Source organism: Schistocerca cancellata, chromosome 9, assembly GCF_023864275.1.
Source record: "Schistocerca cancellata isolate TAMUIC-IGC-003103 chromosome 9, iqSchCanc2.1, whole genome shotgun sequence".
Taxonomy (NCBI): Eukaryota; Metazoa; Arthropoda; class Insecta; order Orthoptera; family Acrididae; genus Schistocerca; species Schistocerca cancellata.
The window spans coordinates 315,076,337-315,102,653 of record NC_064634.1 but is presented as its reverse complement, the minus strand read 5'-3'; the positions used below and the strand labels follow the sequence as shown (position 1 = coordinate 315,102,653).

The 26,317-nt window shown below is 44.5% G+C and overlaps 1 protein-coding gene across 1 annotated transcript in view; it reads right to left on the bottom strand.

Moving 5' to 3' along the window:
- The window catches only part of LOC126101382 (outer dynein arm-docking complex subunit 1-like), a 145,106-nt gene that overhangs the window by 31,346 nt on the left and 87,443 nt on the right, over nt 1-26,317 (bottom strand). The window contains exons 5-6 of the mRNA XM_049912048.1: nt 23,019-23,206; nt 11,057-11,226 (exon numbers count right to left, since the gene is read on the bottom strand). Coding sequence (XP_049768005.1) covers nt 11,057-11,226; nt 23,019-23,206 — 358 coding nt within the window. The remainder of the gene's footprint in view (nt 1-11,056; nt 11,227-23,018; nt 23,207-26,317) is intronic.

Sequence of the window (26,317 nt, the reverse complement as noted above, 5' to 3'; positions counted from 1 at the left end):
CCTCGGGGAAGATCAGTTTGGATTCCGTAGAAATATTGGAACACGTGAGGCAATACTGACCTTACGACTTATCTTAGAAGAAAGATTAAGGAAAGGCAAACCTACGTTTCTAGCATTGGTAGACTTAGAGAAAGCTTTTGACAATGTTGACTGGAATACTCTCTTTCAAATTTTAAAGGTGACCGGGGTAAAATACTGGGAGCGAAAGGCTATTTACAATTTGTACAGAAACCAGATGGCAGTTATAAGAGTCGAGGGGCATGAAAGGGAAGCAGTGGTTGGAAAGTGAGTGAGACAGGGTTATAGCCTCTCCCCGATGTTATTCAATCTGTATATTGAACAAGCAATAAAGAAAACAAAAGAAAAGTTCGGGGTAGGTATTAAAATCCATGGAGAAGAAATAAAAACTTTGAGGTTCGCCGATGACATTGTAATTCCGTCAGAGACAGCAAAGGACATGGAAGAGCAGTTGAACGGAATGAACAGTGTCTTGAAAGGAGGATATAAGCTGAACATCAACAAAAGCCAAATGAGGATAATGGAATGTAGTCGAATTAAGTCGGGTGACGCTGAGGGAATTAGATTAGGAAATGAGGCACTTAAAAGTAGTAAAGGAGTTTTGCTATTTGGGGAGCAAAATAACTGATGATGGTCGAAGTAGAGAGGATATAAAATGTAGACTGGCAATGGCAAGGAAAGCGTTTCTGAAGAAGAGAAATTTGTTAACATAGAGTATAGATTTAAGTGTCAGGAAGCCGTTTCTGAAAGTATTTATATGGAGTGTAGCCAAGTTTGGAAGTGAAACGTGGACGATAAATAGTTTAGACAAGAAGAGAATAGAAGCTTTCGAAATGTGGTGCTACAGAAGAATGCTGAAGATTAGATGGATAGATCACATAACTAGTGAGGAGGTATTGAATAGAATTAGGGAGAAGAGGAGTTCGTGCCACAACTTGACAAGAAGAAAGGACCGGTTGGTAGGACATGCTCTGAGGCATCAAGGGATCATAAATTTGGCATTGGAGGGCAGCGTGGAGGGTAAAAATCGTAGAGTGAGACCAAGAGATGAATACACTAAGCAGATTCAGAAGGATGTAGGTTGCAGTAGGTACTGGGAGATGAAGAAGCTTGCGCAGCATAGGGTAGCATGGAGAGCTGCATCAAACCAGTCTCACGACTGAAGACCACAACAACAACAAGGAGCACTCTTGTGGTTATCCCACGAACTCTGACGCAAATTTGTATGTCAATGTGGTGATTCGACCTAACATGTTGCCATTCATGAACAGCATTGCAGGGACTGTTTTCTAACAGGATAACGTTGGCCCACATACCCCTGTTTTAACTGAATATGCTCTACAGAGTGTCGACTTGTTACCTTGGCCTGCTCGGTCACCAGAGCTGTCTCCAATCGAGCACACGCGGGACATCATCGGACGACAACAAATAGAATTAACTGTACCTTCATTGACAGAACAAGTGTAACAGGAATCGAGCTCTACCTCACAAAATGGCATCCAGTACCTGTAAAACACAGTTCACCACATTTGCATACTTGCATTCGACATTATAATGGCTACTCCGGTTGTTAGTGTATCAGCATTTCACATTTTCAGTGGCTCATCTCCGGTTAATCTGTGATCTAGCAATATTAATCACATAAATATGTTACCCAGACAAATGAATTCCCCAAATTTCATTACTCTACGTTAATTATTTTTTGGTGTTGCGATTTTTTTCTGTTAGTGTAGCCTTTGTTGACGAATGGAAATGTTTTGATACTATTGACTGCAACACACTCTTTTAAATTCTGAAGGCAGTAGACATACATTACAGGGAGCAAAGGTTATTTACAACTTGTGCACAAACCGGACGGCAGATACAAGTCAAAGGGCAGTGCCAGTGGTTGAGGAGGGCGAAGGCTGGTTGTAGCCTATCCCCGAAGTTATTCAATCTATACATCAACCAAGCAGTAAGTGAAACCAAAAGATAAACACAGTACGCAAGTCTAGATGGATGCAGGATGCACCAGTTATGCAGAGATGAAGTGGCTTACACAGCATAGAATAGCGTGAACACCTGCTTCAAACCAGTCTTTGGAATGAAGACAAAAACAACAACTACTACTACTACTACAAAAACATCACGTAGGAGCGGAAACTTAGATCGAACGAGCTTGTAGAGACCACAGGAATTTGGAACAGAATTGCTCGGACTATTAAATGGGAATCATTGCAAGAGAGCCGGCCATTGTGGCCGAGCGGTTCTAGGCGCTTCAGTCTGGAACCGCGCTGCTGCTACGGTCGCAGGTTCGAATCCTGCCTCGGGCATGGATGTGTGTGATGTGCTTAGGTTAGTTAGGTTTAAGTAGTTCTAAGTTCTAGGGGACTGATGACCTCAGACGTTAAGTCCCATAGTGCTCAGAGCCATTTGAACCATTTTTTTGCAAGAGAGGAAACATACAGTGCGGTGACAGAAGAAATGGGATAGCGATATGCACATACACAGATGGTGATAGTATGGCGCACGCAAGGTATGAAAGAGCACTGCATTTTCGGAGCAGTCATTTTTACACAGATGATTCATGTGAAAAGATTTCCGACACGATTATGGCCGCGCGGCAGGATTAACTGACTTTGGCCGGCCGAAGTGGCCGTGCGGTTCTAGGCGCTACAGTCTGGAACCGTGTGACCGCTACGGTCGCAGATTCGAATCCTGCCTCGGGCATGGATGTGTGTGATGTTCTTAGGTTAGTTAGGTTTAAGTAGTTCTAAGTTCTAGGGGACTGATGACCACAGCAGTTAAGTCCCATAGTGCTCAGAGCCATTTGAACCATTTTTTAACTGACTTTGAACGCGGAATTGTAGTTGGGGCTGGACACATGGAACATTTCATTTCGAAAATCGTTAGGGAATTCAATATTCCGAGATCCACAGTGCCAAGAGTTTGCCGAGAATATCAAATTTCAGGCACTTATCTCAGCACGGACAACGCAGTGGCCTACAGCTCTACATAAAGGCCAAGAGCAGTGACTTTTCCGTAGAGTTGGCAATGTTAACATACAAGCAACAGGGCGTGAAATAACCGCAGAAATCAATATGGGACGTACGACGAACGTATCCGTTAGGATAGTGCGGTGAAATTTTACGTTAATGGGCTATGTCAGCAGGCGACCCACGCGAGTGCTTTTGTTTACAGCACGACGTCGCTTGCAGTGCCTCTCCTGGGCTCGTGACCATATCACTTGTACCATAGACGAGTGGAAAACCATAGCGTGGTCAGATGAGTCCCGACTTCATTGGTAGGCGCTGATGGTAGGGTCCAAGTGTGGTGCAGACCCCACGTAGCTATGCTATGGATCCACGTTGTTAATAAGGTACTGTGCAAGCTGGTTATGACCCCATAATCTTGTGGGCTGTGTTTACATGGAATGGATTGGGTCTTATGTTCCAATGAAACCTGTCATTAACTGGAAATTGTGACGTTTGGCTACCTGGAGACCACTTGCAGCCATTCAGCCATTCATGGACATCATGTTTCAAAACAACTGTGGGACTGTTATGGACGACAATGCGGTACGTCACCACGTCGCATTTGTTTGCAGCTGGTTTGAAGAACATTCAGGACAGTTCGAGCGAATGGTTTGGCCACCCAGATCGTCCGATATGAATCCCATCGAACATTTATGGGACATAATCTAGGTCTCAGTTCGTGCACAAAATCCTGCGCTGCCAACACTCAGTTACGGACGGCTATAGAGGCAGCGCTGGTCGCAGGCAGCCGCCGGGTGACTTTCAACAACTTTTTGAGTCCATGTCATGTCGAGCAGTGGTGGTGGCGCCACTGCGTGAAATAACAGCAGATATCTACGTAGGAAGTATGACGAACATATCCATTAGTGCCGCAAAATTTGGCGTTAATGACCGGCAGCAGACGACCGACGCTAGTGCATTTGCTAACAGCACGTCATCACTCTCACAACCTCTTCTGGGCTCCTGACCATATCAGTTGAACGCTAGAGGACTGGAAAACCATGCCTGCTCAGATGAGTCCCGATTTCAGTTGGTAAGAGCTGATGTTAGGGTCCGAGTCTGGTGCAGCCCCCACGAAGCGATGAACCCAAAATGTCAAGAAGGCACCGCGTAAGCTGGTGGTGGCTCCATGATGGTGTGGGCTGTGTTTACACGGAACAGATTTGGTCCTCTGGTCTAACTGAATCGATCACTGACTGGAAATGGTTGTGTTCGGCTACCTGGAGACCATTTGCAGCTATTAATGGACTTCATGTTCCCAAACAACAATGAGATTTTTATGGGTGACATTGTGCCATTTCACTGGAGCACAGTTGTTCGCGATTGGTTTGAACAACATTCTGAACAATTCCAGCGAATGATTCGGCCACCCAGATCTCCCTACACGAATCGCATCGAACATTTATGGGACATAATCGAGAAATTAGTTCTTGCACATAAACCTGCACCGACAACACTTCCGAAATTATGGACGGATATAGAGGCAGCATGGCTCAGTATTTCTGTAGAGGACTTTCAGCAACTTGCTGAGTCCTTACCACGTCAAGCTGCTGCACTACGCCGGGTAGGAGGAGGTCCCGCACGATATTAGGAGGTATACCATGAGTTTTGTCAGCTCAGTGTAAGCAGCACGTGTGTATGCGCCGTGCCGTGCGCAGTATGAACTGGGGTGTTGTCGTGGAGCAAAAACACCGCCTCAGACAGCTTCACGAGACGTTTCAATTTAACTGCCTGCCGTAATCTATTCTGGATATTGCGATATTATCTTCATACGGTTTGTCCCTTAAGAACCACATTACGGCAGTCGCAAAAACTACTGAGCATTCTACGGCTCTATAATGTTCGCTTTGCTCCTTTGCCTCGACATCATCGTCCGCAGCTCGCGGTCTAGTGGCTAGCGTTGCTGCCTCTGGATTACGGGGTCCCGGGTTCGATTCCCGCCCGGGTTGGGGATTTTCTCTGCCCGGGGACTGGGTGTTTGTGTTGTCCTCATCATTTCATCCTTATCGTCATCATACGTGACAGTGGCTCGATTGGACTGTGTAAAAAAATTGGACTGTGAAAAAAATTGGGACTTTGTATGGGCTCTAATGAGCGCGCAGTTGAGCATCCCGCAAACCAAACATCGTCATCTCGGCGTCACAGCAATACACGCAGCTCTCGACTACGTTCACGAGGCGGTTCGATCTGACACAGCTGCAACATTCCTTCGGCTGCCTCGGTTCAGTGTACTTCTTGAATGTGTGAACAGTCGCAGAACATAGCAGACAGCGACCCCTTTCATGTTCTAAATATCAGCAATTGTTGAAAACTGATCCACGAATGATCGTCATTCTTTCCACAACACCCACGATATATAACATGTCATGTCATCTATTGACAGAGAAGGAGAAACAGTAAGAAGAAGCTATACTGCTCGGCCCGTCTCACAGACAGTAATGAATAGCGGACCTGAAACCTGCGACTGTGTGCGAGCCGACCGCATAAGCCAATGGGTTGAGGTCGTGCCTGCACTACCTGTACGTTAGGTGTGTTGCATTCGTTTCGGACGTTAACTGATAACGATCGGTTTCTTTGCGTGTGCGACCTGCGTCATACTAGACTCCGCTAAAAACCAGTAGTGATGAACCATCTAGAAACTTAGTGAGGATATATAAGGGGTCAGGTAAGCTAGTGAACATTTTTGTTCTACATGATTATCCTCCTGTCTGTTACTTAAAAGTAAACGGTATTTATAGCAAAATTGAAATTGCCAATGTCTAATTCAGATTTTCGGAAATTATCCATTTTTAACGTGAAACAGAGGAATGTTGCAGAAAAAATAAAGAAAATAATACAGATTTATCATAGAACGCCAGAAATTATAATTTCTTCAACAAAAAATGTGAAATGGTAAAAAAAAGTCAAACATCGCTTCTGTACTTCGTCGAACTTGTATAAAAATTTTTGTGTTGTTCACAGACAATTTTCGTATTTATCAATAATAACAGGAAATTTTTGTCTTTCATCATGATGATGAACTTTCTACTGACTACAAAATAACAGCAACAATTATATATATTTTTATGTTTGTGCATTTGAAGTTTACTTGCATCAAAAGTAATTGCTTCGGTTACATAAAACGGCGTAAGTTACGCGTTGAACTAATTTTTACTGCTTGTAAAATAAATGATGTGAAATTCTATTTATGTGCAAAACAAACAAGCAAACAAACATAAAGAGAAGTCGTCGACTTCCAGTTCCTGTCTTACACATTAATTTATGTTTCTTTCCCTACGAGTACTACGGAAATCCTACCATTTAGTACGTCATTTATGGATCGTATCGAAACTACCGAACCGTAGTTTTGGTAGCCACGCTAGATCTTCCCATTAGACAGCGTATACCACCAGTGGCTCACGCTCCACTCTGTGTATTATGCTACCAGCAATACAATAACGTGTGACATATTGCCTGTCAGTCAGGCGCAACGACGACCTCTGAATATAATTTCGTATGACACTTAGAGACAGCTTACTGACGAAATATCACAAAATTTGTTATTAATTTAGCGTAAAGTTATTTGACATGATCTCTGATTGTTTTAAAAACAAATGGTCAATGCACTGAAATAATAGCCTAGGGCGCAAATACGACCGCACCCTCCACACCGCTTAAGAGGAAAAGCAGATGAAGGAAAGCATGAATAAGCGCGACGCCCCACAGCAAGAAACACAGTCCTCAGCGCCGGCATGAACGTGTTAATATGTACCAGTACTGCAAATATGTAGCTGCAAACAAACATAAACTTAAATACGTAACTTCAACTGTTTTGAGGCAACAATTATAACGATATAACTGTCCCTCGCAGTAGGACTAATGGACTGTGTAGGGCAACGAACTAGATTCGTAACAAGACATAGGAGTGAAGAAAAGACAACACTAATACACCACTGATTGTGCTTCATGACCAAAAGAGGCGAAACATGTCGTACACACACACACACACACACACACACACACACGGACCTATTTGTGTAGTCGCAGCTACTAAGGAGAAAGTCACAATCGAGTTGGGCATTAAGGAGCGACATAATATTTACAAAACTGTGTTAATGCAGTAATTATTAGTGGTCCATCTGTTACTATATTCCAGAGGTAGGCATTGTAGTACTGCTACCTCAGCATCACGCACTCCATAAGCTGCCCTACAACAGGCCAAGTTGCTCCAGGCCACCCGGAGATCACTTGCAATGGGGACTTGCCTCTCATCAATCGATATCGGACTTGCCCTGTCCCGACGTCAGAAGGGGCTTCCGTCACTATTAGCGCCGGCGCCTTGCTGCACGTCGACTCCGGTCTAGACTTGAGCCCCAGACTCAGCAGCAGGCAGCTGGAGCCTCAGTTCACACCGGCTACTAGGCGCAGTCACAGGCGTGCTAGCAAAAAATGGTTCAAACGGTTCTGAGCGCTATGGGACTTAACTTCTGAGGTCATCAGTCCCCTAGAACTTATAACTACTTAAACCTAACTAACCTAAGGACATCACACACATCCATGCCTGAGGCAGGATTCGAACCTGCGACCGTAGCGGCCACGCGGTTCCAAACTGAAGCGCTTAGAACCGCACGGCCACATCGGCCTGCGGCGTGCTAGCGCCAGTTACCCTGATGTTTTCAGGCACCGAACTAGGTCCACTCTGGTGGGGCCGTTTCGGACACGTCAGTGCCTCCAGTGTCCGCAGAGAACCTGGGTTCGACTCCGGCCACGTCGAACCTAAATTGCCGCCTCCCTCTGTGTCTGCCGACAGAACTCACTGACTCACTGCTGGCCACCCCTCCATAGCGGGACTGTGCTGACGTGCCGACACCACTCACCGCATAAGGCGCTGCAGTCATGGACTGTGCCGCTGATCCCGGCGGAGATTCGAGTCCTCCCTCGGGCATGGGTGTGTGTGTTTCTCCTTAGGATAATTTAGGTTAAGTAGTTAGTAAGCTTAGGGACTGATGACCTTAGCAGTTAAGTCCCGTAAGATTTCTCACACATTTGAACATTTTGAACACCCCAGCATTTCACACTCTACATCCTCGTGTCCAGCTGTCCATACTTGTCATCCTTACTACCCTGCTGTTCTTGGACCCTTACACTGATTATTTACACTCCGACATTCATGAAAATAATGCATTATTTTTTCTCTCATTTTTTCGAGTATCAGCCTTTCATAACTTTGATTCCAAAATACGTTTTATCTTAGTAGTGTCGGCCTGTCTTGTTGCTGCATATAAAGCTAGAGCCTGGTGTGACAGCCCCAGTTCACAGTTTTTTACACGCCAAATATCAGAGTCTGGCTGACTTGAATTTCAATTTCAGCACGTTTCTCAGATTTTGCGACAGATTTTAACGCTAACATTAACAAGCGTTATAGGACTGTATTCGTATCTTCCATAGCTTTCGGATGCCATTAGATACGCATATCGTTCTAAACAAAAGAAAATACTTTCTTCAATATCTCGGTCGATACAAAAAAACGAGAGTGTTCCCTATATAACAAAATTATGTGCCCCACTGTATACCGTCATGCGCTGAAAACCTCTTTTCCATGTCTTCAGCTTTTCACAGTGTAAAAGGAGTGTTACGTCTTATGCGACCCACACTACATCAGGCTGTAAGGGATTACTAAGGAGAGTGCACTGATTAATGTTACATCAGTGTTTACATCATTTGTACTCTAATAATTATAGTTATTGTGAGTAGTATGTTCTTAGTTTGGTTAGTATCCCCAACTACGCGTGTCACAAGGAAGTCATTAAAGTTTATTTTCCCCTGGGCAGCAGCTCAGGTACTGAAGTGTGGACACGTGGACACAAAACGGATAGCCTAGACTGTCAGACGTAGCCCATTTCACTGCACAGTTACAACTACGCACAGTGCAGCAGGTGGTAAATGATGCGATGTGTTTGCGGGAAGACTGTTACATGCAGAGAAAAAACAAATAACGCATTGAAATGGGAACGTACCAAGATAACAATTACCACAATAACTGTAACTATATTCCTAACTATTCCTAACACCCTCTTTATACCAGTACACTTTATCCCCACCTGTCTCGGGTTGAACGTTTAAGACCCTCATTAATCGTCGAAGTCCTTGTCTTAGACCACAAATGCTACGCGCATTGTCTCTCGTCATTCTGTCTGCAGTTACATCATGCAAAGTTAGACTTACTTACTTGTTTGCTCATACCAGTGTCTTCTTCATCCAACACTTGTCAAATTTTTCTTCCTACACTACTGACCATTAAAATTGCTACACCACCAAGAGCCGGCCGGGGTGGCCGAACGGTTCTAGGCGCTACAGTCTGAAACCGCGAGACCGCTAAGGTCACAGGTTCGAATCCTGCCTCGAGCATGGATGTATGTGATGTCCTTAGGTTAGTTAGGTTTAAGTAGTTCTACGTTCTAGGGGACTGATGACCTCAGAAGTTAAGTCCTATAGTGCTCAGAGCCACACCACGAAGATGATGTGCTACAGACGCGAAATTTAACCGACAGGAAGATGATGCTGAGATATGCAAATTATTAGCTTTTCAGAGCATTCACACAAGGTTGGCGCCGGTGGCGACACCTACAACGTGCTGACATGAGGAAAGTTTCCAACCGATTTTTCATACACAAACAGCAGTTGACCGGCGTGGCCTGGTGAAATGTTGTTGTGATGCCTCGTGTAAGGAGGAGAAATGCGTACCATCACGTTTCCGACTTTGATAAGGGTCGGATTGTAGCCTATCGCAATTGCGGTTTATCGTATCGCGACATTGCTTCTTGCGTCGGTCGAGATCCAATGACTGTTAACAGAATATGAAATCGGTGGGTTCAGGAGGGTAATACGGAACGCCGTGCTGGATCCCAACGGCCTCGTATCACTAGCAGTCGAGATGACAGGCATCGTATCCGCATGGCTGTAACGGATCGTGCAGCCACGTCTCGATCCCTGAGTCAACAGATGGGGACGTTTGCAAAAATAACAACCATCTGCACGAACAGTTCGACGACGTTTGCAGCAGCATGGACTATCAGCTCGGAGACCATAGTTGCGGTTACCCTTGACGCTGGATCACAGACAAGAGCGCCTGCGATGGTGTACTCAACGACGAACCTTGGTGCACGGATGGCAAAACGTCATTTTTTCGGATGAATCCAGGTCTGTTTACAGCATCATGATGGTCGCATCCGTGTTTGGTGATCTCGCGGTGAACGCACATAGGAAGCGTGTATTCGTCATCGCCATACTGGCGTATCACCCGGCGTGATGGTACGGGGTGCCATTGGTTATACGTCTCGGTCACCTCTTGTTCGCATTGACGGCACAGTGGACGTTACATTTCAGATGTGTTACGACCCGTGGGTCTACCCCTCATTCGATTCCTGCGAAACAATACATTTCAACAGGATAATGCACGACCGCATGTTGCAGGCCCTGTATGAGCCTTTCTGGATATAGAAACTGTTCGACTGCTGTCCTGGCCAGCACATTCTCCAGATCTCTCACCAATTGAAAACGTCTGGTCAATGGTGACCGAGCAACTGGATCGTCACAATACGCCAGTCACTACCCTTGATGAACTGTGCTATCGTGTTGAAGCTGCATGGGCAGCTGTACCTGTACACGCCATCCAAGCTCTGTTTGACTCAATGCCCAGGCGTATCAAGGCCGTTATTACGGCCAGAGGTGGTTGTTCTGGGTACTGATTTATCAGGATCTAAGCACCCAAATTTCATGAAAATGTAATCACATGTAAGATCTAGTATAATATATTTGTCGAATGAATACCCGTTTATCATCTGAATTTCTTCTTGGAGTAGCAATTTTGATGGCCAGTACTGTATTTTAGTATACGCTATCCCGTGGATACACAGATTGTGTCATTCTGCTCTCCTCAGCCTCACTCCCATTTGTCAAAGTATATGACTGATGCTCTTTAGTGCAGAAAGATGTTAGCTCTATGTAATGTAAAATTAACGTTGGAATCACTGACACTTGCTTACCTCATTGTACATGTCGTTCAAACAGTTAAACTGAGCAAAGTTTTCTTCTTGAGTTTCTATGAAGCGCACAGTTAGTGCATCGACGTCATGCTGATCAGTAAACTCCTTAATGTCATCTAGAATTTTTTGATACTTCTCCCTAAGCTTCTTCATTTCTTCCTTTTGAAGTTCTGAAGTATCAATTAGAAAAATATTTTAGCATAAAGAATAAATTATTTTGCATAAACACAAATTTAAGATTTGGCATGTTAAATGCAAATATACACTACATGATAAAAGAAGTGAAACACCCAAAAGACATGGTCGGATGTTAATGAAATATCCTAGATGTACACACCATCGATTGGTATAGCAATGGTTAGAGTAGCAATTCTCCATGACAGGTGAAATGACCACCAGTGTGTATTAGTGTTCTTGATGTTTACTGTTGTTACCGTGCCTGATGGGTATATAAGGGGCACGAACAGCACCAGATTTTGTGTAAACATTGTCAAGGACACAGAGATACCCTGTACTCCAGTGAGACAGTGTTATCAGCACCTGAAAGAATGTGAAATGGGTTTCATTATGGCTCTCCATTTGGTCATCCAATGCGTAGGCTGCCCTTACACCACAACACAACGTCTACGTTTGTCATTGGGCCATGATCGGGGAGCATGGACTGCTGATGAAGGGCGCCGCATTATGTTGAGCGATGAATCGCGGTTCTATACTACCATGTATGACCAAAGTCGTCTAACATGGCGACGATCTGGACAGAGGTCCCATTCATCCAAAGTTTTAGAGAGGCACAGCGATGTTATTTTGGAGTCATGGTGTGGGGAGCCAACGGGTATTACTTCAGTTCACGGTTGGTAGTAAATGAGGGAGCCTTGATGGCACAGTGGTTCGTCATGGGCATCCTGCGTCCTCATGTGTCACCTGTCATGCGACACAATCGTGGTGCCGCCTTTCAACAAGACAATGCTAGTACATACATGGCACGTATCTCTATGAACTGTCTCTGTGATGTTGAGATATTCCCACGGGCAGAAAGATCCCCAGATCTATCTCTTACATAACATGTGTGGGATCAGTTACAACAGTTATTGCCCAGCTTGTCTCAGGAAAGGATGACACCCTTCCCAACCGAATCAGGCATGCATCCCGGCCAGAAGGCGCGCAGCGTCATGTTGCTAAGTCGGTTCACACTATGTAGTTCTTTGTAAATTGTCACTCTCTTCTGTAACCTCTGAAATAGCATTTCATACCCTCCCAGTCCCTCAAGTTTCATTTCGTTTCGTTCTCTCCTTCCAAGTGCTTGCCTTATTTTGTCAGGTAGCGTATTTTAAAAACTTTCAGAAACTGTGAGATGGATAAATGTGGGGTTAGAAGTGGCACTGCTGGGAGTTGACTTTCCACATGTTGCTCTGCTACCAGTCGGGAGCCGGCCGCTGTGGCCGAGTGGTTCTATGCGTTACAGTCTTGCACCGCGCGACCGCAACGGTCGGAGGTTCGAATCCTGCCTCGGGCATGGATGTGTGTGATGTCCTTAGGTTAGTTAGGTTTACGTAGTTCTAAGTTCTAGGGGACTGACGACCTCAGATGTTAAGACCCATAGTGCTCAGAGTCATTTGAACCATTTTCTGAACCAGTCGGGATTATCAATAAACGAGGTTTCACTAGACATGGCCTGCACCTAAAACAGGACTGGATGGAAAGACTGTACAGCTGCTCCAACACGTTATCCATAAGCTCTAGCTATCATGTCAAAAATTCATAACTTGGAAACTATTACAGACAGAGCTTCGTGGTTTATTGTAAAGCATCTCTTAAACTTTTTTCTGTTATGCCATAATTCAATGTATGCCCGAAATCAAGGCGATATTAGAGTTCTGCCAATGTACAAGTCACCACTGCAGTATCAACAGATCTGACTGCTTCATTGCTTGCATGGCGGGCAGCAATATCAATGACTCGTGTCGTGCACATGCGGTCCTTGACACTACCCCACAAAGAAGTCTAGTTGCGTGACATCAGGTGACTGCTGGGGCTATGTGATGGGACCATCACGATCCATGCACCTCTCAGGAAAAGTGTCATTCAGGGCACATTCAGAGCATTCTGCTCGTTAAAACTGCAGTAGAGGGGGGGGGGGGGGCAAAATTATGCGAAACATGATGGACAGCTGCTGCTCTTTGATATGTGGTGGAGGAACTGTCAGAGCATGTCCAGATAAACCTCCACTTAAAGGAACGTCTTTGACACCGGCTGTCTCTTTAAAGGTTTTCAACCACCTCATTGTGCTTGCCTTTGGCGATGGTGCCCTACCGTACAGTCGTAAATAAATCAGAGGCCTGGCGTGGAGAGGCTCTGTAATGGAAATGAGCTGGAGCCCGATGGGCAGCTGATGTCCGCAGCAGAAGACGACCCGCCGTAGCTGCAGTGTGCTGATACAACTGGAGGCAGGTCAGGGTGGTTGGAGGAGGCAGTGGCGGTATGGCAGATGAGACTGAAAATGCTATGACCGTCACCTGTTCAGGCACTGGGCAAATGAAATCGGTTACCCTCTGCGCCAACGATGAAAATGCACAGAGTAGCGTGGATCCTACGTCGCCAACGAAGGAAACATCGCAAACAAGAGTTTTACCGTCGTCGCCATTCTGATATGGCGGACGAGGCTTTGAGCCTTGGTCGAAACTTTATCCTTGTTGCCAAACTGTTGCACACTGGGGTTCGCTACATACAGATAAAACAGCACTTGAGTAGACTGCAAGTGATAACACATTTATTTTCGGGAATGCAAAAGTGATATAGTATGATACATTAATCATAAGATGTATGGAAGCAGACTGAAGCGATAAATGAAAACTTGTACCACGGCTGGGGTTATAACTCGGGTCTCCCGCTCACTAGGCAGATGCGCTAACCACTAGGCTACCCTGGCACAGTGGGTTTTCACAACTGTACGGACAACCTTAGCACACTTCCCAGCCACGCTTCAACCCACTTGGTATTTCCCCTAAACTCGAATAGCACTGCAGAAGCTCTCCAGCTCTATTGGAATAGCACCGTAGCATATGCCTAATGAACATGAATCATCCGTTGATTCAGTCTGCATATATACATCACAGATATTTGGAATCTGAAAAGGTCTCTGGGACCATATGGTTTCATTTAATTATATCATCTATGCCTGGGTCTCAGGGAGGAGTTCCCATTTCGTTCAATGCTGGGGTGCAATTGCAATACAGCTGGAGAGCCTCTGCAATGCTCTTCGAATTTAGGGGGAATACCAAGTTTACTGAGGCGTAAATGAGAATTTGGATTGGGGAGCGAGTGGTGCTAGGATAGTCCGTGCAGATGTGCAAAGCCACTGTGTCAGGGTAGCGTAGTGGTTAGCGCATCTGCCTAGTGAGCACACCCAGATTCGAACCCCAGCCTTGGTACGAACATTCACCAGTCGTTTCGATCAGCATTTATATACATCATAGGCTTTAAAAGGTCTCTTGAACCATATAGTTTCATTTGACATTAGTCTTAACAGTTGCAAGAAGGCTATTGCCTGACAATCGAGATTCGCGGTCAGCCCTGTAGAAAGTTTGCCATGAAAAACTCTAACAGAACGAAGCGTAGTATAAGGCCTAAGTCAGTACGTCAGTGCCTGGCGAGAGAGTGGTCCGTCCGGCATAGGCGGTGGCCGGGAGTATAATCCGAATGAGTGACCGGAGCGCGTTCGGAGTAATTGCTCGGAGTTAATGCCAATGAGGAACTGACTCTTCCGGGACCGTGCGCCGGCCTAAGTACTGCTGAGGTGGAGGTACAGAGTGCAGGCTATTTTCCGGCACATGACTTGCAGAGGGTAGCTGTACCGCGGTGGTTGCGCCTCTTGTCACCAATTGCAACGACGACAGGCGGCGAGAGTGATACCTGTAATGGTCGAGTCCTGAGTTCCAGGCGTTAACAAGAAGCCTTGTTATTGCTGTTGTTGTGCTTGCTTGGTACTCGGAACTGTTTTCATTACAGCAGGCAGATGCCTATGCCAATAGCACATGACAGTTGAGCCTAAATCAGCCGCGGGACGCGGTTGTGCGTGGAATTGCTCTCCAGTCAGTGTGTAGATGCGGATGCTACACACACAGTTTAATCTAGACCTCTACCTACGAGGGCTATTCAGAAAGTAATGTACGGTTGGTCGCGAAATAGTAACCACAGTGAAGATCAAAAATGTTTTATTTGCTTCCAGTTACTTCCCTGCACAGTCGCCACTCCGACTCAGACATTTATCGTAGCGCTGTTCCAACTTTCCAGTACTCTCGTCATAGAAGGTAGTCACCTGCGCTTTCCGCCAATTCTCTACTCTGATCTGCAGCTTGTTTTCTATGCCGAAATGCGATCTTCGTAGCGAGCAATTCATGTGTACAGAGATGAAAATCAGAGGGAGCCAAGCCGGCCTGTATGATCGGTAATCAAATACTTCCCATCGAAAACGCTGCCGGAGCATCTTCATTGCCCTGCAGAGTGCGGCTGAGAGTTGTCATTAAGAAGGAGATGCATGACAGCTACGCTGTGTGGGCTGCATGAAATCAGGCAAAATCTCTCATAGCCACTCATAGTTGGCGAGAGACTATTTGTATATATATTTCCGTACTCACTGTGTGGTCAGAACTGGAAAGAGCGACGTGACGCGATCAACGGGAATACTAGAGACTCTGTCCAACAAATCTATACAAAGCTTCATCGGATTTTCACTGTGATTTCCATTTCGCGATCGATAGGACCTTACTTTCCGAATACCTCTAGTATGACAGTAACTAAATTCTTGCACAGTATCTAAAATACTGATATAGCGTACCAAATACAAACGCCAAAAAAAAGGGAAAAGGAATCCAGCAATTAGTCACGAATCCTACCCTTTATTATACGACTTTAAGGTGTATGTGACCAGATTCTAACTGAAACTGTTGTTTACAGTGCTGTAGCATATGTTTTCAAAAACCTGACGACATTATATGACACGATTTAAACGCACTGAAAGTAATTATTCAATAATTGAAAACTACATGTGAAGTAAAAATCGAGACTGAGCTGGCAACTGATTGCTGAATTCCTCTTCTTTCTTTCAAATATACTACAGTCGCTGTACACACCTACTCATATGGAGTCAAACTTGGTTAATTATAAACCCTTTATTTATAAATGAACTGGTGTCAATTCATTTACACGGTCACACTACAATCCATCAGAGCAGAGCTGTTCAATATTGTTTCCAAGTCAAAATCAAGCCAAAGGCGTTCCTTCCACGATCACCGGACTTCCCCAATGGAGAATATGTGGACAGAGAATTCGAGACCATTGTCACGTGAATCTGGAAATGCAAGTGACCTTTGGACGAATATAGAAAGCGCTCGGTAGAAGATGAACCATCAGTCTACAACATCGAAGAACTTTGCAGAATCAATGCCACGTCGCCTTTGAGAAATCGTGCACACTTGTGGTGGATGGATTGGTTATTAGCAGTATATCCTTCCGCAAAATCCTTGTAGTTATCTTCTCACAATCAGTCGAGCATTCCATTGTCGTAGCTCTCCAGCAGAAAAGCTTAACATCTTTCAGTCTCCTTCCCACAGCTCTTGCCCCACCAGGACATTGGCAAACCTCTCAGTGCACAGGGATTGTGAAATACAAAACCACGTGTGTGTTTCCGACAGATATCGGTCTTCTCTCTCACTGCACGCAATGAAGCACGGAAGGAAGACTAGAGTTTAATATCCTGTCAACGACGTGGTCCTTAGAGACGGAGCACAAGCTCGGATTACGAAAGGATGGGGAACGAAATCCCTTTTCAGAGAAACCATCCCAGCATTTGGTTGGGGCGATTTAAGGAAATCACGGAACAGCTAATCTGGGTGACTCGACGGGAATTTTAACCATCGTCCCTGAATGCTAGTCCGTTGTGCTAGCCACTCCGCCACCTAGCTCGATAGACACTGTGTATGTGTGTGTGATTGTGCGTACGTGTATGTTCGCGCGCGCGGTATATATAAATGAATACCAACAGGGTTAAAACAAATGAAACAATAGAAAAAGCATAAATATCCCCGTGAATTATTTTAACCTGGCAGAAAGTAACAAAATTAGTTTTTGCTCAACTCGTGCCACGCATATTCCTTTAATTAAATATTTGACGCATCACGTCCACAATATATTGAGGACGTGACTCGGGACACGTGAAGTGATGAAGGGTGCGCAGTGCCATAGCCACGTGTTAAAGTTGGCTGACCGAGCATTATGGTAGAGGCTAAGATATAAATACAAAGCCATCATTTTTACTCAGGCTGCAGTGTGCAGGCATCATTATCAGCACGTTCTTCAAGTTGACGGTGTAAGGCTTGCGCCATATCTGATGGAATAAATAAAACTAGTATCACGTCATTAGTCGTATGAATATTAATCGGAAATAGACTGTCCACTCCACTTCGATCCCAAGAAAAAAGAACTTCCTCACCAAGTAATATGAGCAGATACCACAATCTATGCAACGCACAACAAAGAGCTAAGGAGCTTCTCTGCACTCAAAAGTAGTACACGAGTAAATTAGTTTTCCGAGAAGCATATAATCTATTTATTCCACTTATTGCATAGCACACATTTTACTATGAAGTGGGAAAATTAACATTTAATGATTCTGCGGTATTATGTGGCACCAGATTCTTATTCTAGTCGCCATCCGAAACAATGTGAAAAAGCAGGGAGCTCTCCATGCTTCCGTCCAGCAGTCTCTTCACATTCATGCATCCCTAACACTCAGATTCTTATTTAACGAGTCACTGACATTGAGATTCTCAGCAGAAAGAGGCCTATATTATTTTAATAATAATGGTATGGGGAGCATGCCCTCCTAGAACCGCGGATATCTTTGCGCATGTCTGCATTCAGCACTGACTGTCTTCTGTCACAACGCTTGATAAAGTTCACAAGGCATGGCACACAACAATCAGAGGAGTTGAGAAATCATTCGATAAGTAGTCAGAATACAGCATGAAAGTAAAATCAGCTTCCATTTTCGAGTTATATTGAACCCAAAACGGAGTACAACTTCAAGTGGTGGATTGTTCTAGCGACTACACTTTGATCATTCCTATACGAATACATATTCTAATAAGCCTAAAGGAGCCATTAGTGTCAAACTGTGAGGAACTAAATAGTAATAAGGTTAAACTGCAAGAACTCGAGGATATGTGTAGAGACTCAGTCCTTCACACAGTTGTGTGTAGTTCTTATTGTTATTTTGGGTTCACTCCGTCTAAATCCCACCTAAATTTCAAAAACTCTTGAACATAGATGCTCTTCGCTTATTTTGACAAAGCATCAGCAACTGTTGTATTGTAATCATTACGAGTAGATGATACTTGTCGTTCTTTCAGTATTTATAGACTGAATGACAGTTTTGATTAACGATGATTTATTCTGCATTTTACTGTCAGCCTTCTGCGTTCCTCGTTCCACATTCTGATGACATCTGTTTTTCCTTTCGTGTTAACAGAAGTTGCAATCGAACTTTCAATCGATGCGCTGGATTGCTTTTTCAAAAAATGGTTCAAATGGCTCTGAGCACTATGCGACTTAACTTCTGAGGTCACAGGTCGCATTGCTTTTTCATCACGGATTTTGGAGCCGACTTTTTCAGTCATAGGGTATGGTTTCCTTACACAGTATACTTTCTCGATTTGGAACTTTATGTTATTCGTAGGGTGCTCATGTTTCGCGGTGAATGTCGCGTTGTTGTTCATTGATTTGTGCTCTTTTGTTTTTGGGTTAGTGCCTCCATAAACGAAACAGAATGACAGTCTAAAGTCAGCAAGAGTAATTACACATATGAGAACACCACTCTTCAAGTTTCCATTGGAACAAACGGAATTTATCCTATTTTATTAGACTTCTTCAATCCTGCTTCGTTCGTTAACCCAGAGTTCCAGCTAATCGCCACCCGAAACGTGAAAAACCATGGAGCTCACCATGCTTCCGTCCAGCAGTCTCTTCACATTCATGCATCCCTAACACTTAGATTCTTATTTAACGAGTCGCTGACATTGAGTATCTCAGCAGAAAGAGGCCACTCTCTTTGCCGAGTCCGTGTACGACCACTAAACTTCAACACTGCCTTGAAAGCAGACAAATAGCTACGTGGCTCCCACGCCCCCTCTTGGAAACGCACTTGCGAACTTTCCAAACTTTCTTCGCAGGGAGACAACTTTACTAATCCTTAGGGATCACTCACTCCCGACTTAAACACACTCAGTATAACTTTTCAAGCCACCACCTCCGTCCCACGGTGACCATGACACGTCTTATCCTCGCGAAGGTTCCCAACTGACTTTCTTTATGTACTTTAGCAAATCAACCTTCATTACATTGCTTACTTCCTGCTCCTATTTATGACCCTCCTCTCCAAAGCCCTACATCCTGCTAAAACTAAGACTAAGAAATCTGTAATTGGATTTCAGTCGCCCTCATTCAGAGAAAATTTGATAATTTCCTCAAAATGGTGGCAATCGGTGGAAAGCATATAAAGTTTCCAAAGGCTACTTATCCAGCCTTGGGAGCATGGAGGTACAGGGACAACCATTTTCAATGGAAGTGAGGCAGAATCAGAAACCTCCGTCCGCAGTTTCTTACGCTGCAACAATTATTAGTCCTCGGCCCTGTTTTTAAGGTATGAAGTTCACTGAAGTGCAGTGTCATCAAGGCCATAGAACTCCGGTGCGCCGCAACCACCCTAATCATTCTCTCAGTAGCTAGTTTGCATCCATATCGCCAATGCAATGTTGGCACCACGCAAAGAAACCGCAGAAGAGTATAATTGCTGCATGCAGCCCCGATGTATGAAAACCGCGGGCGTATCCACGCATCCTAAACGTTCATGCCACCGCAGTCGATGGCCTAACTTAAGGCCGAGGAGAGGAACACTCGGCTCAGTTCGCGGCTAATGATGAAGATGACAGCATCGGCTTAGATAGTCCAGCTGTGTATTAAATGCTTTAGCAAGAATTTTATGTGAACATTATGTCAATCATTCGCCAACTGAACAGTCTTGTAAATAAATCTGTACCAAGTGATACTTTAACATTGAGAGACAGTTGTAAATACACGGAACATTCCTGTGGAGACAGATTGTGGAAAGCTAAATACACTCCTGGTCATTAAAATTGTTACACCTCGAAGATGACGTGCTACAGACGCGAAATTTGACCGACAGGAAGAAGATGCTGTGATATGGAAATGATTAGCTTTTCAGAGCATTCACACAAGGTTGGCAACGGTGGCGACACCTACAACGTGCTGACATGAGGAAAGTTTCCAACCGATTTCTCATACACAAACAGAATATGGAATCGGTGGGTTCAGGAGGGTAATACGGAACGCCGTGCTGGATCCCAACGGCCTCGTATCACTAGCAGTCGAGATGACAGGCATCTTATCCGCATGGCTGTAACGGATAGTGCAGCCACGTCTCGATCCCTGAGTCAGCAGATGGGGACGTTTGCAAGACAACAACCACCTGCACCAACAGTTCGACGACGTTTGCAGCAGCGTGGACTATCAGCTCGGAGACCATGGCTGCGGTTACCCTCGACGCTGCATCACAGACAGGAGCACCCACGATGGTGTACTCAACGAATGGTGCACGAATGGCAAAACGTCATTTTTTCGGATGAATCCAGGTTCTGCTTACAGCAGCATCATGATGGTCGCATCCGTGTTTGGCGACATCGCGGTGAACGCACATTGGAAACGTGTATTCGTCATCGGCATACTGGCGTATCACCCGGCGTGATGGTATGGGGTGCCATTGGTTACACGTCTCGATCAACTCTTGTTCGCACTGAGGGCACTTTGAACAGTGGACGTTACATTTCAAATGTGTTACGACCCGTGGCTCTACCCTTCATTCGGTTCCTGCGAAACCCTACATTTCAGCAGGATAATGAACGACCGCATGTTGCTGGTCCTGTACGGGCCTTTCTGGATACAGAAAATGTTCGACTGCTGCCCTGGCCAGCACATTCTTCAGATCTCTCACCAATTGAAAACGTCTGGTCAATGGTGGCCGAGCAACTGGCTCGTCACAATACGCCAGTCACTACTCTTGATGAACTGTGGTATCGTGTTGAAGCTGCATGGGTAGCTGTACCTGTACACGCCATCCAAGCTCTGTTTGATTCACTGCCCAGGCGTATCAAGGTCGTTATTACGGCCAGAGGTGGTTGTTCTGGGTATTGATTTCTCAGGATCTATGCATCCAAATTGCGTGAAAATGTAGTCACATGTCAGTTCTAGTATAATATATTTGTCCAATGAATACCCGTTTATCATCTGCATTTCTCCTTGGTGTAGCAATTTTAATGGCCAGTAGTGTAAATCTTTATAACTACAATTTGACACAAAAGCCCGTTAGTAATTGTAAATTCAGTACTGCACGGAGCAACATATTCACCAATAATACTTGTGGTCGAGGGACACTCTACAGCATATCAATAGGCATGTGAGAAACTGCAGTCGGATGTTCCCTTTTAGCATCCCTAATGAGATCGGTCGGATGGTCGCAGTAGACTCACGACTTCAGGTAACCACACAACCAATAATCACACGGATTGAGGCCTGGGGACCTGGGAGACCAAACATGACGGATGTGGCGGCTCTGCACGCAATCCTCACCAGACGATGTGCGCAAGAGGTTTTTCACCCGTGTAGCAATAAGGGGTGGAGCGCCAGGCTGCATAGAAGTCGTACCTCCCAGCAGGTGTTTATCAGCCAGGCTAGACGTGCAGCGATCTTGAAACATAACGGCATACTTCAGTTTGGAAAGCAGTACCCCGTATTTCCATCCCATCTGTTGGCCGGTTTTTGCACTCGTTCTCGGTTTCAACGAAACCTCCTGTATTTCAGGTAGGTGTGTCAAGTTTTAACTCTCTACCTACATTATTCCGAGAATTAGTACATTTTCAAATATTAGCGGACTTTTATGTCACCTTGTATGCTGTAATAAAGTTGACTAATAGTTTCTGTGTTACAGCTCCTTGCAATCTCCTCCCGGAACAAACCGAAGGACCCACCGTTGTGCTGGCGAGTCTATTTTCGTACGGCATGACAGTAATAAATCACCGCCATCAGCCCCATCGTCACGTCCACCGTGATCTCATTGGTTCGGTACTCTCTCTCTAGCATGGTAGAAACTATTAATGCATTCATGCACACTCTTTCAGGTGCAACATTAGCGTAGGCTTGGTTTAAATTTCTCTTGAATGTCTTCTATGCAGGGGCTATTTATCTCTGGGTCATGTCCTTATTGATGTGCCACGTGTTAGTTGGTATGGAAATTATGTCAATGAAGGCCACTCTCGGCTTTTGCTTGCAACTCTGTTCTCGGAATAACCCAGTTGTTAGTTCTAGCCCATTTTTAAATTCGAGTTGTATCCCCTATTCACCTCTCCTAATGAATCAGGGACCCACTGAAAGTAGGGAGAAGCCGGTGCTTTCTACGTTCGAGGCAGGGTGTGATGTCAGTTCAAATTCCAGAGGGGTGTTAGTGATACATGCCCTGCAGGCCAAAGCAAGCTCCTCAGAAACTATCGTCTGTGGGTGGCTGCTAACAACGGGAAGTTATACAATTTGATTACATGTTGACTGATGTTGGCACGATATTAGACTGACAAAAGGAGCGGAGGATTCGACAAAACCGTCTCACGCCCTCGAACCAACGTTCTCTGTTAGGGATGATAATATATTATCCAAGTGTCATTTTTACAAACCTTGGGCGAGGTAATGCACATAAACTTGTGGGGACGTTCAATGTCGAGTAGTTGATCACAAAGGGGAAGTGTTTTCCGTTTCTGACAACTGCTTGAGACCGTTGGGAGTAAATTTGCTGGAGGACGTTGCATCACCTACAATTATAGAGAAAACTAGCGGATTTGCGCACCTTTCTTCTGTATCCTCTGGGCTACGACGTCCGCGGTGATCCTCTGGTGTCCCTTGGTGGCCATGAAGTCGCGGATGATGGTCTGCCGGCCGCAGTAGCGCTGCAGCTTGTTGATCTCCTTGGTCTGCGCCATCTGGTCCTGGTTTGCGCGGTCCTTCAGCGCCTGCAGATGCTTCGTCGCATCGTCCCTGGCAGTCACAGAACATAGCTCAGTCACAAAGCAACTTCAAAAACAGGTGTCGGTGGTGTGAAAAACGTTGTGGCATTATTGCTGAGATTTGTTTTATGAGCATTAGGCCGTGGTCCAAAGCATATATCTCTACCCCTTCGTCTTCCAGTGCTGGAGACATCGTCAGAGGCTATAACAACCCTGAAAGCAGTTTTGGTCAGGAAGCCTTACTGTTTATATATATTCACACAACGGGCGGTTCATGGCGTTTTCATGCCCTCATAGTAGTACCGATACAGGTGCATTCCGCCGACGACCGACCGACGTCGGCCGAAGACGGCCGATATTTTCAGATCACCACGCCACTATGACCGCAGAGACGCTGTAGTCGATCACATCGTCCGAACGTATAGATTTCCGACGTCAATCGGTGAGATTCACATCATCAGTTTACTTTCCTTGGTCAAATCGATCGATATTCTCACATACGAAATATGGACTGTGAGAAACTGGTAAGTATAATCCAAGAAAGAGTGAGTTTGTGGCATCCTGAGCATTAAAATATCATACTCGGGATATAGTTCGGTCGGGATATAGTTCGGTATCTATGGACTGAAATTACAGGTTTACTGGGAACCAGAAATACGCAAAATTTTTATCAGAAATTTTATCTCAAAAATTATATGTTCAAGAGAGAAGGATGGCGTATCTTTTGCTGAAAGGTACTGAAATGGATCTTTTTTGAGATATGGTAGATGCACATTATCTGTCAACAAAGTATTATTATTACTTACTGGCGGTTTTATACCAGTAAGGTGGTGATTCTGTTTCATGAAGTGGTTGTCAGTTGTGGTGTATGTGTCTCCACTTTTCAGAGCCCTAGATGTTCAGGGTATATTATTCTAAACTTTATGTTGGTCTTTCACAAGTATGCCGAATGATAGTCATTGAAGCTTAATTCACTTATATCATCACAACTTCAAATCAATTCAGCAAAACATAGTGTTTGTAATCTTGGTTTTCAGCGTCATCATTAACAATCTCCAGTATGCAAAGACGAAAACCCAAAGTGAAACGCTTTCAGATAACGAAAGTTAATTTCGAGTAATTGTAGAAGTATGATTTGAACTCCATTAAGAAATCCGATACATTAAAGATGCACTTCTGACTCAAGTAAAACTAGAAGTGACACTACCGATATTCGACGTATGGTCATTACATCTTTCGAATAATTAACTCTAGACCTCGTTCTGAAAATTTCAGTTTCGAATTTTTTGTCTAATATGTTGGGTGCTATTTACGATGCGCTAAGAACTAATTTAAAGGCTGGTTTAAAAGCTATCTTCACTCTTGAACCCCAAATATCAAATTTATTCCACACCGAATTTGCAGCTATTTTTTGTGCAAGTGAAATAAAAGACACTGTAATACAGTTGATTCTCTTTATTAAAAGCTACACTCAATCTGAAGTTACACTGCCACCAGGAACCTTGTTACTTCCTTTCTCAAATCCCCTGGGTAAATGTTTGAAGAGCATTAAAGATTCCAGTACCAGAATCTGATTATCTGAATATGCTGCCAGTATAGCATTAATTTTCACCATTCGCAGAATAAAGTGAGCTGCTGTGAAACCACAAATCTACCATTTATTAATTAAATAGTATTTGCTTATTAACACAAAATTATCCATGCATCACACAATAGAAACATCATTTGCTTTCACAGCGTAACTTAACCATTATGTGCTCATAATCTCATTGGCAAAAACTTTATACACCTAAGTCGTACATCTTATCAGTGAAGCATATTAAACCATACTCGGAACACCGTGTTTTGGAGAGATCCTTAACACGGTGTGTCTCTGGAACTACGTATGTTCATAATACTCATGTACAAATAGTAAAAAATCAAGTAAATCATGTTAAATTCAAAGGTGGTAGCCCTTTCTGACGGTAATCGGCGGTGGTAGAAGGAAGGCAGTGTCATAAAGTTAAAGCGTTTGTAACTTTTGTGGCAGGGGGTTTTTCCCTTCATCTCACATATTCATAAAACTTGTCTCAGAAACCCGGTAGCTGATGACAAAGTGTACAGTACTCGCCACATTCCTTTCGAGATAGACACAGCTTATTTACTCCCATTCTGCATTGCACCACCTGTCTCCAAGCATAGATGCATCGTGGTACCTGTGCCGGCGTAATCTGTCGCCAACACACCGGTCAGCAAAGATATAGCGCGAAGATCGATAGTAGGCGCAGGATCAAGCGCGCCTATCACGAGACAGGCCAGAGACACACCAACAAGCAACACGCCGCCAACACCCTCTCGACAGCATGTATTTAGGCCGCCACCGCTGACTGGAGGGAGCTCTGACTCACTCAGGCTACGACAGTACATAGCGACCAGAGTAGTGATCATAGCGGGACTTGTAGTGAGACTAAAGTTGTAATAGCAAGATTACCAATATTGTCTGCAAGAGAATTATTGCCGATGAGGTTGTACCATAACACATGGACTCTATTCCAGTTAAGCAAATACTTTCAGTTATGTAAATAAAGAACCATATAAACCTATGTGTGCATTTGTGTTGTAGGAAGCGGATACCGGCCATCCTCCTCTCCCTTACTTCCTTATGGTACAAGACTGTATAGAGGCGAAGAGGATACTACAGTACCCATCCCACACTTGGAGGTTAAAAGCTAACCTACTTCGTACATGGAATAGAATTTAACATAATAACCTGACCTAACCTCCTTGATTCCTCCAAAAATTGGCGAAGGAGATTGGATGCATCGTAACCAACCTGTCGGCCAATGTTATCGGGCGACCTCAGGCAATGGCGTCTGATGACCTTTGTCGGTGCCACTGTGAAGTACTAAAACCCACGACTTGTCTAACTTCAATCTTTCTTATTTTCCATCTGGTCCTGGCACTTTCCATGGCAGGAGTAAAATCCCTTGTACTTATGGCTAAATGTAAATAGGAACTACATCAAGAAGCATTAACACCCGCTTTAAGAAGAACAAGATCAATTGTCGCTTGGACAAAACGGATCATGCTCTGGGACCAGGAAGCCACCAAATTCGTATCTCTGATGCTGTAGTTTTAGTAACGTCTAATCATCATTAAGCTT